Source organism: Callithrix jacchus, chromosome 10 (assembly GCF_049354715.1).
Source record: "Callithrix jacchus isolate 240 chromosome 10, calJac240_pri, whole genome shotgun sequence".
Taxonomy (NCBI): domain Eukaryota; kingdom Metazoa; phylum Chordata; class Mammalia; order Primates; family Cebidae; genus Callithrix; species Callithrix jacchus.
The window spans coordinates 127,435,689-127,452,040 of record NC_133511.1 but is presented as its reverse complement, the minus strand read 5'-3'; the positions used below and the strand labels follow the sequence as shown (position 1 = coordinate 127,452,040).

General features: G+C 54.2%; 1 protein-coding gene across 29 annotated transcripts in view; it reads left to right on the top strand.

Moving 5' to 3' along the window:
- The window catches only part of SHANK2 (SH3 and multiple ankyrin repeat domains 2), a 720,394-nt gene that overhangs the window by 693,073 nt on the left and 10,969 nt on the right, over positions 1-16,352 (top strand). For 16 of the 29 annotated variants that reach the window (XM_078341733.1, XM_078341732.1, XM_078341729.1 and 13 more), the window contains 4 exons: positions 4,747-4,877; positions 6,831-6,942; positions 7,876-7,896; positions 9,453-11,859. In XM_078341733.1, the coding sequence (XP_078197859.1) occupies positions 4,747-4,877; positions 6,831-6,942; positions 7,876-7,896; positions 9,453-11,859 (2,671 nt within the window). The remainder of the gene's footprint in view (positions 1-4,746; positions 4,878-6,830; positions 6,943-7,875; positions 7,897-9,452; positions 11,860-16,352) is intronic. The other 13 variants (XM_078341738.1, XM_078341735.1, XM_078341730.1 and 10 more) reach the window with 3 other exon arrangements.

Below are 16,352 nucleotides of genomic sequence, written 5' to 3'. Positions count from 1 at the left end.
AGCCGCAGCTCCCAACTGGTCCCATGGTTTGCCCCTGTATGGCCTTATGCATCTCAGACCTGAAATGTGTTCCTTTCAACGTGGCAACAATCCTACTACAGCCAGCTTCTCATTAGAATGAGAAATGAGATGATGGGCCCCAACGGCCACCTGCTTCAAGGATGGTTGTCATTACTGAAGGACACCTTTCCTTCACCCTGGGCACACAGTTACATGAGGTGGTGTTGGCATGATGCCTGCTGCAGGCCCTGAGGTCTTAAAATTGCAGCCTGCAGGCTGTTCAATCTGGGCATGTGAGGACTCGAGACGGTGTCCCAGGCAGTGTGTAGTGGATGGAAGTGAACCAGCCCCATCAGCTGTGGGGTTTGTTAATACAGAAGAAACAGATGCGTGGCTTCTCAAACGGCCCAGCTGGAAAGGGGAGCTTCTAGAAGATTCAGCTCATTTAAATTGTAATCTCAGAAAAGCTTTTATGCTCAAGAGTCCCTCTCTCCTTGATGTGCCCAGACATGGCCTAACAGCACAGCGGAGCCTGGCCAAAGCCTTCCTACACCCACCTACGCCCAGGCCTTCCCCTGCAGGGCCTCGGACCTCCTGCATCTTCTGGGTTTGACCCCTCTGTCAGTGTTCAGCGCTGCCCTCACCTTGGCTTTTCAGCCCCAGCTGCCACCTTAGCCTCTGAGCTTATCACAGCCTAGAAGTCCAGCCAGGAGGGATGCCCAGGGCTTCCCACTTGGGATGGGCCTTCCTGCATCTCCATGGGTCCAGTCCTGAGCACAGGCAGGTGGCAGCCAGGAAGGCAACCTTCTCTGTCTGCAGCTGTGCACAGTACCAGGCGAGCTGAATTCTGTGGATGCCCCCAGAGCTCACCACCTGGAATGCCCCTGTGGGATGTTTTGTTAGGCCCCAGCTGCTCTTCACCTAACTTGGTGGCACCCATTCTGGTCATGTTCATGAAGGCACATGCTTCTGCACCCCACCCAGACCTCACCCTCCACTGGGGTCAGAGGAGGGGCCCAGACCAGCACTGTCAGAAAGCATGTCCAGGGGTGTCCCGCCCTACAGTGCCCTGGCTAACCACAGTTGTGGGACATAACTCCCCAGTGCCCGAGAAACATCTCAAACCCCATTTCACTGGAGAAAAATATTCTAGGGGCCACCAGCGGCCATATCTCACTTGAGGGAAAGCTCAACAGCCACTGCCCAGCACCCCCGCTTCTAGGGACAGACCGAGCTGCAGCTCCAAGTCACAGCCGGCCAAAGCAGATCACCCAAGTGTCACCTGATTCTGAGTCAAGGGGGAGTAGCCAAGCTGACAAGCGAGGCCAAGGTGGAGAGGGCTTCACAGAAACAAATTCGACCCTAGCCATCCAAGGAGTCCCAGCCCAGCCCTTGGAGGGGAAAGGCTCCTTGGAGGAAGCAAATTGCTGGGACCATAGTAGGTGGACCCAGAACTTGCAGCCCAGGGAGACTAACAAGAACCCCAGCAAAAAGGAACATGAGACAGGACAGCCACACAACACCTGCTGCAGCCAGAGGAGCTGGGCTGAGGAGGGCAGGAGAGGAGGGCCTTGAATGCAGGTGAGGACAGCACAGCTCTGGACTGGGTCACACATCCAGCCAGAATGTCCCCACTGCCAAGTGAGATGAGAATCGGGGGTTTCTTTTTTTTCTTTTTTTGTTTTGTTTTTTGTAGAAAGTGAAGTGATTTATTTAAAGACAGAGAGAAATAGGAGAAGGAGAGAGAAAGAAACAGCTAACTCTCACACTGAGTGAGAGAATCCAGAAACATGGAATCCAGGAGAGGAAAGCAGCTTCCACACTGAGTGGAAGGGCATAGAGAGAGATGGAGTTTAGGAGGGGAAGACAGGCTTCCATGAGAGAGTATGGAAGGGGTCTCCAGAGGAGAAATCCAGAAGAGAGAAAGATGAGAATCGGGGGTTTCTTACTGTGCCTGACTAGTTCCCTAAGGAGCAGATGCTTAGCATCCACTAGGGGCCTGACCCTCATCAAAGGGCCAGGAGGGCTTGTGGATCCAGGAATCACGGAAAGAATGCATGAGCAGGGATGCAGCACTGGGCCCAGTGAGGCTGCAGGCCTGACCAGCTGGACTTGGCCATGAAGGGAGAGTGCTACAGGGGACATTTGGCTGCCTGGACACCATAGGGCAAGGGCTTTCTTGCTTTGTGTGAACACTTGGCATTTTGCTTACAACTGGAAACATGGTCTAGGCCAGAGGTCGGCAAACCCCTCCCTGAAGGGCTGGATGGTAAGCATGCTGGGCGTGGCAGCCGTATAACTTCTGCACATTCTCCTTCCTTTGCTTCCCCCTCTTTGTCTGAAGACTCTTTAAAAGTGTATGGCCGGGTGCGGTAGCTCACACCTATAATGCCAGCACTTTGGGAGGCCAAGACAGGCAGAACACTTGAGGTCAGGAGTTCGAGATCAGCCTGGCCAACATGGTGAAACCTGTTCTCTACTAAAAATATGAAAATTAGCTGGATATGGTGGCACACGCCTGTAATGCCAGCTACTCAGGAGGCTGAGGCTTGAGAATTGCTTGAGGCCCAGAGGGGGAGGTTGCAGTGAGCCGAGATCACTCCATTGCACTCCAGCCTGGGTGATAGTGAGACTCCATCTTAAGAAAAAGTATAGACTGCCCTGAGGTTCTGGCCTGGTGGGGTCAGGACTGGAACCAGGCCCCTCATCCAACTCTACCATGGGAGTGTCCACAGGTGTCAGAGTTGTGTACGTCTCAGCTGCTCATCAGGTTGAGGGGCCATTACAGGGCACCGAGCTCGGAGGACATCCCATGTGGCAGTCCCCTGTGCCTAGATGCTCTGAGATACTGGCACACCCCCCATTTCCTCTCCCAAACTTCCTCTTGTGGGGACCTCTGAGCTGGGCTTTTGTCAGGAGGCCGGTGCCTTCATGTTGGACAACCCTGAGCAGTGCCGTGGCTGTGGGAGCTTTGCCTGTGGGTCAGCTCCCCATGAGAAGCTGCCATGACAGGGAATTTCCACCTCATCTTGAAGACCAACTTGGAGATGTGGGCCTTCCTCCCTGCATTCTCATCAGCTCTGACTCTCACAATGGCCTTAGGGCTCAAAGTCTGGGCAAGACCCTAGCCTACACTTCATGGGGGGGCCACCAGACACCAAGAGTGGGCTTAGGGTGACCAGGAGAAGGCAGCATGTTCTAGATGGCCTGATTCTCCTGGGGAGTAAAGCCAGTGAGGTCTCAAAGGCTTAGAATGGGGTGAACCCACCAGGCACCACACTGGCTTTGTCCCAACCCAGTGACACCCCAGAAGTGCAGCTGGGGTCACCTTTTCCAGAATGCACATCAGGACTGGAAGACCAACTCTACAAGTCTCAGTAGCCCGGGCATTTGCATTTTAACAGCCCTAGACACACCCTTATGCCATCCCAAACACCCTGAGATAAAGTTAAGGCATCAGGATACCTCCACGATGTGCTTCAGTTTTCAGGTTAAAAAAAATCCTGTAAGGGCTGGGCACGGTGGCTCACACCTGTGATCCCAGCACTTTGGGAGGCTGAGGCGGGTGGATCACGAGGTCAAGAGATCGAGACCATACTGGTCAGCATGGTGAAACCCCGTCTCTACTAAAAATACAAAAACTTAGCTGGGCACTGTGGCGCGTGCCTGTAATCCCAGCTACTCAGGAGGCTGAGGCAGGAGAATTGCCTGAACCCAGGAGGTGGAGGTTGCGGTGAGCCGAGGTCGCGCCATTGCACTCCAGCCTGGGTAACAAGAGCAAAACTCCGTCTCAAAAAAAAAAAAAAAAATGCTGTAAATGTCCTTTTTTAAAAACTTCTTAATTACTAAGGATCCCTTATAACTGAACTTTGGCTTTCTTTTCTTTTTTTTAAGGAAATGGGAAGGTTCTGCTTCGGGAAAAATAAATGGAGACTTCCCTCTGCAACACTTACTAACATGTGGGGGCCCCTGAGCGCCCTGGCCTCTTAAACACCCACACTGCTTTGGGTGGCAGGTCCTCATGTCTTGGTCATCACAGTTACAAAGAAACCACATTCCTGAATCTCTTAAAAAAAGCCTCAAAAAGTCGGTTTAGTCAACCCTCACAAGAATAAATCCCATTAGTAAGAATAAAGTAATTCCACTAAAGAAATGGCCCAAATGCCTGTAATCCCAGCATCTTGAGAGGCCAAGGTGGGTGGATCACTGAGGTCAGGAGTTTGAGACCAGCCTGGCCAACATTTTGAAACCTCATCTCTACTAAAAATACAAAAATAATTAGCCAGGCGTGGTGGCATGCACTTATAATCCTAGCTACTCGGGAGGCTGAGGCAAGAGAATCGCTTGAACCTGGGAGGCAGAGGTTACAGTGAGCCAAGATCATGCCACTGCACTCCAACCTGGCCAACAGAGTGAGACTCTGCCTCAAAAAAAAGGAAAAGAAAAGAAATAAATTGTCTAAAAAGCTTGAGGAGCCCTTGGTGGCTGAGCACTTCCAAGAAGGCAGCCGAGCTGTGGAGGGGCTCCTATGTCCCTCCACGTGCCTCTGAGGGCAAGGTCTGGGGAAGGAGCCCGTGCCTTGGTGGGAAAGCATGTGGCAGAGGCCTATGCATGCTCCCCACAGCAACGACAAACCCCCCCGCACAGTTTTGGATGCTGGAGCGGCTGCTGCACCTGTGCGCTTTCCTATCTGCACCCAGCTCCCCCGCTGGCGTTGCGGCTCCAATCCTCGTGGTTGTGTTGCAGATAAACCCGAGGAGATAGTCCCGGCCTCCAAGCCCTCCCGTGCTGCTGAGAACATGGCCGTGGAGCCGAGGGTGGCGACCATCAAGCAGCGGCCCAGCAGCCGGTGCTTCCCGGCGGGCTCGGACATGAACGTGAGTGGCCATGCCCTGGGACCACGCGGCAGCGGGAGATGGGCGGTGACCCAGGAAGTGGGTGGGCTGTCTCAGCAGCTGAGGTGCACACACTCTCATGTCTGATTCATGCTGTCCAGAGATGGGGCCCAAATCTAAGTGGCCATAGGACAAACAGCCAGGTCCATGCAGACTCACAGTTGGGGGACAGCAGGCTGCCTCCAAGCCCTGCCACTCCCTAACCACACTGTCTGCCTCCGCTCACTCAGTACCCCATGCTTTGAAGGCGTCCCCCATCATACTTGGCTGAGGACCTGTGGGCAGATGGATGTGAGGGGCCTTGACATGCTCTTCAGAGGGAATCTCGGCTCCTAGTCCACCCAGAGCACAGAAATGCTCCGACCTGGAAGAGGCCATCTGTCCCACATCCCATGTGGCAGTCCCCCAAGCCCAGATGCTCCGAGATCCTGGGCAACACCTCGGAGCATCTGGGCTTGGAGCCAGAAATGCCATGAAGGGCTTCAGTGTGTGCTGGGTGCAGTGGGTGCCCGGCTCAGAGCAGGCTGCCTGTGCCATGGTCACCTTCCCTGGGCAGTTAGGAGGGACACAGCGAGCCCCAGAGTAGAGAAGGGCCTGGGGCAGAGGCTGCTCAACTCCCCCGGGCATGTCCTGAGCAAGGCCTGGCATCCTGGACCCCTGGATTGCTTCTCAGTTTCCAGAGGCAGCCGTTTGAGCCTGATGTTGGGTTCTGGCACTGCCTACCCATCCCGATTGCTTACCTAATTTAGTATTCTCTTTGAACCAGTATCAGACTAACTCGCTGTGCCTTTTCTTGAACAATAACACCCATAAATATTATAAATTTACCATGAGGCTTTTCTGTACTGTGCATTCACTGTTAATGATTAAAATGAAAATATCTGCCTTCGCCCTCCTCCCATCACCTCTGAACCCCACAAGGGCCTGCCCGTCCTTGCCTCCCATTTTGTTCCCAGTCCTTTGTAGCGCCCATGTGCCCCACCTTGGGGGGTGTCTGAGACAAGCACCCTTGACCTCCCCAAAGGGCCCCACTTTCCTCCCCAGCCTCAGGGCCACACAGTAAGACAGAGGCTGCAGACGCATGGAAACTGCATCTCCAAGCTGGAGTAATGAAAGCTTGCACACCAACATTTCCATCGAGTGTCCACATCTGCTATTTTCCTGGGTTGCCCTCCAGCACTACGGGTATGGGGCCCTGAGCCATCTCAACTTGGCAGACAAATCAGCAGCCTGGGGCAGCAAAAGGGTGGGCAGCACCAGGACTCTGCTTCCAAGGTGGAGGAGGGGAGCTCTGGGGTCCTCCTGGAACAGGCCAAGGAGGGAGGAAGCTGGGGACAACCCGCTGCTGCAGACTCCAGCTGTAACCCCGAACAGCCCCGGGGCTCTCTCAAGCTAGCCAGCATATCACACTCACCCACACAGCAATGGCACCTAGTTGGCCTTCGAGCGCACTATGGGGCTGGTGTCATGAGCCCATTTTATGAAAGAGGAAATGCTGGCTCCTGTGTAAGGACTTGATGGTCACGTGACACACAGGGAGTGGGGTATGGACACAGGCCAGACTGCACTGCCCACCACTCTGTGCCCTCTCCCGCAGGACATCCAGCCTGGCCCCTCTCTCAGAGAGACGTGTCTGTCTAGTCGCTCTGGCGAATGGCGTCGCAGCAGACCACATCTCCATGGAGCAAGGCGTGCTGCCATCCTCACAGGCTCAGAGGCCAACAGCACTGCAGCCAATAGGAAAGGTGCCAACAGAGGGCCCTTCCTGGGCACTCAATGCTGTGGTTCTCACCAGCCTCCCTATAGACTTGAGGTGGCTCCAGAAGCAGCTTGTGGAAGCTGCAGTGGCGGAAGTTCCCTGTGGCCTCTGTGGCCTGTGACTGTGAGAGGGGGCTGGCCAGGGCTGCGTCTCACCCTGGGCTCTCTGGTTTGCAGTCTGTGTATGAACGCCAAGGGATCGCCGTGATGACACCTACGGTTCCTGGGAGCCCAAAAGCCCCATTTCTGGGCCTTCCTCGAGGTACGATGCGAAGGCAGAAGTCAATAGGTAAGAAGTGTGGCACTCACCCACAGAAGTTGCCCTGGGCTTTCAAACACGGCCTTAGAGCCCTTTGGGAGTTCTGGCCCCCCCCGGGCCTGCCACAGCTTTCTTGGCATCCCACCCCAGCAACACCCTGCCAGCCCACCCACCAGAGGGTAGAAACCTGACTTTGCCCACCAGGGAACCACTGGAACACCAGAGTGGCATGAAACTTATCTACCCCAAAGGATACAAACTCCAGGGTGGCTTGTATAATCTTGAAGCCCAGTATCTGTAATAATTCCACCAGGGTAAAGGGGGAGGGTGGGTGGGGTGGTCTGGGCTAGCCCCCCTCCCCGCTCCACCCTGCCCTGCTCAGAGTGGGAAGGGTGAGGGGGCTCCCTGTGTGCCCTAGCCACCGCCAGGCCAGGAGTATGAGCTCAGCAGATATACTTCCAAGGGCGGCCAGGTCAGGGTCTGGAATTCTAATGAAATAACGTACTGTGTGTTGCAGAAAACTGCCTTCCTTTCTTCTTAATGTCACAACTATTCCTACTGACTCTGTTGCAGGCAAAGGTACACCTGACCTTGAGACAAGGTCACACTTGACCCTTTGAGACAGTCCTTTGTGAGATAATTCAGCACTGCCTTTACTATGTCAATTCTGTTAGAAGCTAAGGCCCCTGCCCTGTGAGAGTTGTGGGGACAGCCCCGGGACTCTGGAATGCCCAGCCCACCCCAGGGGCACTGTCCTGTGTGTTCCGGAAGTGCCTCTGGGCTGCTGTGTGAAAGCACAGCGTCCTTGTGAGTCTGAGGTGGATGGCAGTCACTAGGCAGTAAGTGGCCGTGGAGGTGACGTCTGCTGCACTTAAAGCTCCCCCGTACCAGCAGTAAACTCAGGGAGAGCTGTGCGTGTGTCTTGTGGTTACTGGTTAATAACAGCTGATTTCCTCCTGTCAGACAGCAGAATCTTTCTATCAGGTCAGTGAACCCTTACGGTTTGGAGTCTGTGATCTGAATGTAAACCGGTTTACTTTATAAGGTGTATTCTTAAATTAGTACTCCTTGGGAACATAATTGCCAGGCAACCAACTCATAGTGACTGGTCAACGGAGAATGCCTTAAATGACCCATCTTTGCAATGCCAAAATGTCCTCCCACAAGGAGTATGTGAAATTTGGAATACCCTTATCGAATGGAAGTTTTCATTAGAATAAATTATTGTAGTTTGTCTTAGGAATTTTTTTCATTTAAGTAATTTATTTTGCTACCTCTTTGAAAAACCTGCATGCCCCTGACATGAGATCCCCTGTGCCGTGCGTCTGTCGGTGCGTGTGTGCGTGTCTTGCTTCCCTCTCCCCCAGTGCTCCTGTTGACATTTCTGTGTCTTGAGCTGCTGAACAGTTTGTAAAGTCACACTCAGGCAACACACCCAGAGAACCCTCAGGCCCCGCTGCTGGCTGCCGTAGGACCTCAGCCGCACCCCCCCACACTCAACATTCACGTACTTTCATGAGGCCAACTCGTGGAACACAACTTGGACTTTGTGCCAGGTCAGCCACACTGGTCAGTCATGATCATGATGGGCCACTGGGCCCTCAGCCGCTGCTCCAGACGGTCTCAGGGAGGACTAGTTCCAGGGCTGCCGTGGGGATGCAGAAGGGGCTCGCTGAGGCCAGCCTCAGGCCAGGGTCTTTAAAAGAACCTGGGCTCTCCCCTCAGGCACAGGCTCCAGAGCCCACACGGCCTCTCCTCTGAGCTGGCAACCCCGAGCCACCTGGAATGGCAACCTCTAGCCACTCCAGGACACACAGAACCCTTAGTGGGGCCCAGTGAAGTCATATAAAAGGATTCACATGACCCTAGAAGGAAAGCACCTCCTTCCAGCACACACAGGGCCAAGCATGGGCAGATGGCTGCACTCAGGGTGCCAGAGGCCTCCCTGTACATCTGGGCAGCTACGGGGCTCAAGTGCCATCTGGACGGAGGACTGCACGCCATCCTTGCCACATAAACACAGCAGTACCTGCAACCCTTTGCTCTCATTTCAGATGGACAGGTGACAGCCTTAAGCCCCTGCCCTAAAAACAAGCCCAAGGGGCCCTTACCACATCTGAAGGGGCATGGCGGAAGGATACTTCTTGGTTTAGCCAACCCAGCCCCTAGTGCCAGCACAAGCACATGTGCGCACAGACATACACATGCAGCCCCAGGCGAGCTGCCCACTTGGCCTGCAGAGTGGCACACAGCTCAGTGTCAGGTGCCCTCCTGCCCTCGACTCGCACAGCTCCGTGCCGCAACCTGCGCCCAGAGCAGCTCACTCACAGCATCCCCAGTGCCTTTCTGTCCTTCCCTTTCTTGTCCTTTGGCTCACAGCGGGCCATGTGACTAACTCGACATTGTGGCTTGTGCTGTGTTTCATGAACACCCATTCATCATCTGACTGAGTTTGTGGAGACGTAGCATATCACACGTTCCTAGGAATGTAGGGCTTGTTACTGTTGTGACCTAAAGCAAAACCTATCTTCTACTTGTAGGAATAACGGAGGAAGAGCGGCAGTTTCTGGCTCCTCCAATGCTGAAGTTCACCAGAAGCCTGTCCATGCCGGACACCTCCGAGGACATCCCCCCTCCACCACAGTCTGTGCCCCCGTCCCCACCACCACCTTCCCCCACCACTTACAACTGCCCCAAGTCCCCAACTCCAAGAGTCTACGGAACGATTAAGCCTGCGTTCAATCAGAATTCTGCTGCCAAGATGTCCCCCGCCACCAGGTCCGACACGGTGGCCACCATGATGAGGGAGAAGGGGATGTTCTTCAGGAGAGAGCTGGACCGCTACTCCCTGGACTCCGAAGACCTCTACAATCGGAACGCTGGCCCTCAGGCCAACTTCCGCAACAAGAGAGGCCAGATGCCTGAAAACCCGTACTCAGAGGTGGGGAAGATCGCCAGCAAAGCCGTTTACGTCCCCGCCAAGCCTGCCAGGCGGAAGGGGATGCTGGTGAAGCAGTCCAACGTGGAGGACAGCCCCGAGAAGACGTGCTCCATCCCCATCCCAACCATCATCGTGAAGGAGCCGTCCACCAGCAGCAGCGGCAAGAGCAGCCAGGGCAGCAGCATGGAGATCGACCCCCAGGCCCCGGAGCCACCAGGCCAGCTGCGGCCCGATGAAAGCCTGACCGTCAGCAGCCCCTTTGCCGCCGCCATCGCCGGAGCCGTCCGCGACAGGGAGAAGCGGCTGGAAGCCAGGAGGAATTCCCCGGCCTTCCTCTCCACAGACCTGGGAGATGAGGACGTGGGCCTGGGGCTGCCTGCCCCCAGGACACGGCCCTCCATGTTCCCCGAGGAGGAGAGTTTTGCTGACGAGGACGGCGCTGAGCAGCTGTCGTCCCCCATGCCAGGCGCCGCGCCCAGGGAGCCTGAAAACCATTTCATGGATGGCGCCGAGGCCAGTGCTCAGGGTGAGGCTGGGAGGGCACTGAATTCCATGTCCAAAGCCCAGGGGCCTGAGAGCAGCCCAGTGGTGCCCCCGACGAGCGGCGGCACAGCCGGCCCCGGGAATTATGTCCACCCGCTCACAGGGCGGCTGCTCGATCCCAGCTCCCCACTGGCCCTGGCACTCTCCGCAAGGGACCGAGCCATGAAGGAGTCTCAGCAAGGACCCAAAGGGGAGGCCCCCAAGGCCGACCTCAACAAACCTCTTTACATTGATACCAAAATGCGGCCCAGCCTGGATGCCGGCTTCCCTACAGCCGCCAGGCAGAACACCCGGGGGCCCCTGAGGCGGCAGGAGACAGAGAACAAGTACGAGACTGACCTGGGCCGGGACCGGAAGGGTGACGACAAGAAGAACATGCTGATCGACATCATGGACACGTCCCAGCAGAAGTCGGCTGGCCTGTTGATGGTCCACACTGTGGACGCCACCAAGCTGGACAACTCCCTGCAGGAAGAGGACGAGAAGGCAGATGTGGAGACGAAGCCGGACAGCTCGCCGTCCGAGGTGCCAGAAGGTGTTTCCGAAACCGAAGGTGCTTTACAGATCTCCGCTGCCCCCGAGCCCACCACCGTGCCCGGCAGAACCATTGTGGCGGTGGGCTCCATGGAGGAGGCGGTGATTTTGCCATTCCGCATCCCTCCTCCCCCTCTGGCATCCGTGGACTTGGATGAGGATTTTATTTTTACAGAGCCATTGCCTCCTCCCCTGGAATTTGCAAATAGTTTTGATATCCCCGATGACCGGGCGGCTTCTGTCCCGGCTCTCACAGACTTAGTGAAGCAGAAGAAAAACGACACCCCTCAGTCCCCTTCGTTGAACTCCAGCCAACCAACCAACTCTGCAGACAGCAAGAAGCCAGCCAGTCTTTCAAACTGTCTGCCTGCCTCATTCCTGCCACCCCCTGAAAGCTTTGACGCCGTCGCCGACTCTGGGATCGAGGAGGTGGACAGCCGGAGTAGCAGCGACCACCACCTCGAGACGACCAGCACTATCTCCACCGTGTCTAGCATCTCCACCCTGTCTTCCGAAGGTGGAGAGAACGTGGACACCTGCACAGTCTATGCAGATGGGCAAGCATTTATGGTTGACAAACCCCCAGTACCTCCTAAGCCAAAAATGAAGCCCATCATTCACAAAAGCAATGCACTTTATCAAGACGCACTCATGGAAGAGGATGTAGATAGCTTTGTTATCCCCCCACCCGCTCCCCCACCCCCGCCAGGCAGTGTCCAGCCTGGGATGGCCAAGGTTCTCCAGCCAAGGACCTCCAAGTTGTGGGGTGACGTCACAGAGATCAAAAGCCCGATTCTCTCAGGCCCAAAGGCAAACGTGATTAGCGAATTGAACTCTATCCTACAGCAAATGAACCGAGAGAAATCGGCAAAGCCAGGGGAAGGACTGGATTCACCAACGGGAGCCAAGTCCGCCAGCCTCGCTCCAAGGTAAGTCTGCGGTTGGTGCAGGTGCACACCGCCCATGTGTACTGTCCCTGCTGACCAGGAAAGGCCCTCGGGGAACAGCCCCACCGGACACGAGGGGAATTCGTAAAGCCTGTGTGGGCCACATCTGTTAATGCAATAACAACACTTCTTTTTCTCATGCTCCTGGACTCTGGGACAGCCAAGTAATGAGCACAGCCATCCTGGTGGGACACAGCACTCCCTCATAAAGATTTGTAATGAAACGAGGCTGCTGGAACCTCCCCACCTTGGCTTCCAAACTGAAGCTCCACTCTCTCCTCTGTGCCCTCCAGATCTCTGCCAGGACCACCTAGAAGGCCATTTAGAGCCTCGCCAAAGCCCAAACCAAGCTTCAAGTTGGTTGCAGGAGACTAGCTGCCCCAAGAGGGCAGTGTGTGGGTGGGCGGCAGGTGCAGGTGTCTGATTGCATGTGTGGGTTCTTCTCCCCATCCCATCACTACCAGGTCTGCAGGCTAGGGAGGCACTGGGTCATGGCTATACTGGTGAACTCAAAGTGAAATACATTCTTTCCTGCCAACCCATCCTGTCCTGGGTCAGAAGCCTCCAGCTGTGTCTACATCGGCCCTTCACAGTATCATACAGGGTTTATGTTATTTCCATCGGAACTGAAGGTAGAATAAGTCAGGAGTCATTTCTAGACGCAACCAGAGGGTTCTGTCTGAGGCTGTCTGGAAGGACCCTGTATTTGATCATTCTTGCACTGCTATAAAGAAATACCCGAGACTGGGTAATTTATAAAGAAAGGAGGTTTCATTGGCTCACAGTTCTGCAGGTTGTACGGGAAGCATGATGCTGGCATCTGCTCGGCTTCTGGAGAAGCCTTAAGAAACTTTCAATGATCATGGAAGGCGAAGGGGAGCAAGAGAGAATGGGGGAGGTACCACACTCTAAACAACCTGATCTCACTATATGAGAACTCACTAAACTATATACAGTACCCAGGGGGGATGGGGCTAAACCATTCGTGAGAACTCCCCCACCATGATCTGATCACCTCCCACCAGCATCTCCTCCAACACTGTGGATTGCAATTTCACAGGTGAGATTTGGGTGGGAACACAGATCCAAACCATACCAGAGCCCCTCAGTGGTCCGTTGCTTTTGGGAGCACCACTGGCTCCTGCAATGGCTCATGGTTCTTGGTTCTCCTTCCCTGTGGCACACACCATTTTGCTGTTCCCCAGGCAGCAGCATCTTCAGTCTCTCGCATTGGTATTTGATCTCGAGTTTCATCATTTTGACTGATGAAGCCTCTCTCCATACCCCTGCAGGGCAGAGGTCTGTTTTCAGCTGCTCAGTGCATTAATCAGTGACATCACATACAGCTGGGGCTGGAGATGCAGACTGAGCGCCACAATTTTCCCAGTTATTTTTCAGTGTGGATGTAAATAAATTACTCGGATGCCACTCATTACTCTAGAGGAGTACTGATAGGCTGGCACTGGAAGAGAGAAGCACAGTGACGCTGCAGACATTCAGACGGTGCCTCCAGTCAAGGAGAAAGCCTTTAAGAAGTATGTACACATATACCTACAAGTACACTCAACAGCCTCAAGGAATTTTTTTTTTTTTTTTTTTTTTTTTTGAGAGGGAGTTTCGCTCGTTACCCAGGCTGGAGCGCAATGGCACGATCTCGGCTCACCGCAACCTCTGCCTCCTGGGTTCAGGCAATTCTCCTGCCTCAGCCTCCCGAGTAGCTGGGATTACAGGCACGCGCCACCATGCCCAGCTAATTTTTTGTATTTTTAGTAGAGATGGGGTTTCACCATGTTGACCAGGATGGTCTCTATCTCTTGACCTCGTGATCCACCCGCCTCGGCCTCCCAAAGTGCTGGGATTACAGGCATGAGCCACCGCGCCCAACTTTTTTTTTTTTTTTTGAGAAAGGGTGCTGCTTTGCCACCCAGGCTGCAGTGCTGTGATGTGATCTCAGCCTATACCTCCTGGGCTTAAGCACTCCTCCCACCTCACCTAGCCTCTTAAGTAGCTAGGACTATAGTCACATGCCACCACACCCAGCTAATTTTTTTGCTAGAGATGGAGTCAGGCCATGTATCCCAGGCTGGTCTCAGTCTCCTAGGCTCAAGCAAACCTCCCAGGTGCAGTGGCTCATACCTGTAATCCCACGTCAGCCTCTCAAAGTGCTGGGATTACAGGCACAAGCCACTGCACCCAGCCAAAAATCTTAAAAACTGACTAGTTTTACTCTTCCCCATTACATAATAATGTGGGTCTTCCATCAATACTCTATGTGTAAGCAATAATTAAGAGGCCTTATCTTAGGGTTTCACACTTTTACGGAACACTTTTACACGGGTGGGTAATTTTTATGACACCTGAGAGTAGGTATAAGTCACACCCATTTTTAAGAGGTTAAGTGGTTTGTCCACATGCACGGCCAGCAGGAGACAGATCTGGGACACAGGCTGAGGTCTGCTGACCCTCCCTTCCCCTTGTTAGCAATGTCTACAATATGAAAGGAGCTGGAAGAGAATGACTCTAGAGCTGGAGGGAGGAATCCCCTGTTGCGGCCATTGGGGAATCCTGCACCAAGCCATGCTCCCCTGAGCACTCCACCCTTAGTCCAGGGACCTTGGCCATGGGGACCTCTTCCTGAATGGCAGCTGGACAGCTCGTCCTATCTACTCCTCAGGCTGGGTGAGCTCCTGGGGTGCCCACAAGGGAATGGAACTCCAACTTGTAGTGTCTCTAGGGTTTCTCTGCTCTGCATTTCTCCAGGGTGACCCTGGGTGGGGCTGGCTCAAAGCAGACCTCAGGGCAGAATCCTGCTGGACTCTGAAGGAAAGCAGCTGCAGCGCACCACCACCAACCCACACGTGGCTGCCAAGAACAGCCGCCTCCCAGCTCTCTTACAGTGAGAACAGGAGTCCACACCTATGGCACAAAACATTCACCAAACACCAGCCACTGCACTGCATGGCACCCAAGCCAGGGGCTGTAATTATTCCCACTGTGCCAACAAGGAACCCGAAGGCAGGGCAGTGAAGCTACTGAGCTGAGTGAGGGTACTTCACAGGAAGCTGTGAAACTAGACCTCCAACCCATGGAGCTGGCTCAGGGTTTGACTCCTGACCTCATGGGAGTGAGGGAGTCCCCTGGAAGAGCCAACTAGTGAATCCAACACCTGCAAGGCTAAGACTGCCCCAGGCAGGGCTGCTCTCAGGCCTCTGACTCCCCTTAGGCCAAGCTCTTTGGTCACCCTGCAGCTGGTAACAGCAGGCTTCGTCACTAGGGGTTCACTGGCACTGCCAAGCTCCCAGAGGCCATGTCTGTCCTTCCTGCTCCTGCCCAAGGATTACACTCAGAATTGGACTAGAAGCAGGATGGCCAGAGGACAAAGATGCAGGGCATTCGCTGCAGGCACTGAACTAGGCTCAACTCTCTCCCTTGCCCTTGCTTCTCAGATCTAATGAACTCACCAGGCTGAGCACTTGGGGCAAAGCCCCCGTGGAGGTGTGCCATGACTATGGGACACACTGACGAGGACCAGGGGGCAGTCAGGACCACCACTGGGGGGCCCAGTACAAAGCTACCAGGGCAACAGCTGTCCCCCTTGCCTCAGGACTGTGCTCGCAGCCACATACCTCTCTCTGGGCAGTCTCCTTTGCCGGGTGTGGCCTTCATTGATGGGCCCTGGGCACCTGATTATCTGAGGATCAGAGGGAGCCTTCAGAACTCTCATCTGGGCTCAGCTGCCTGGGCGACTCACCACCACTTTTAAATGCATCTAAAAATTAAGAGCTGTGATGGCCCTGAGCAGAATGAGGCACGAAATTGGATGAAGGGAATTCCTGCTGAGGAAAAAGAAATGATTTTTCTAGGGAAAATGGGAAACCGGCCATGCTTTCTGAAATGACAGGTAAGCAGTGGTGCAAGAATCCCATTCCCACAGAAGCAAGTTTGAGCACCCAAGAAAGGTGCAATCTTTAGAGCTGCTCCTCAACACTCACGAATTGGGCAGAAACCTCAGCTGAACTTGACTCTTTTAAAGTTTAAAGAATCTTTGGATTCTTCCTGAACTGAGGTAGGATTGTTCTCTTTTCCCTTCTTGCAAGAATCCAGGAAGGGATCAAAGGCAGCAGCCACAGATGAAATGACTAGACCCGTGTCTTCCTTGGGTGTGTGTGACTGAACTTTAGCCAGGAATGAGTCTCTGCTGCTGTAAAGCTCATCCTGAAATCAAGGGTGACATGGGATTTGCAGGCGACTTAATTATAAATATGCTGACGAAAGAAAGACGATTCAGCAGTTCTCTTTAGTGCATGATGTTAACAGAGAAAACGTGTATCGTGTTGGAGGCATGTCTCGGGCCCGATCTGAAAACACCCTGCCGAGCATGGAGGTGTTAGTTCTGAGAAAAGTGTTCCGGGACCACCTGGCCTAATGATTCCAGGAGGTAATCTCATCTTTGATCTCAAACTCAGTCAAGTGAG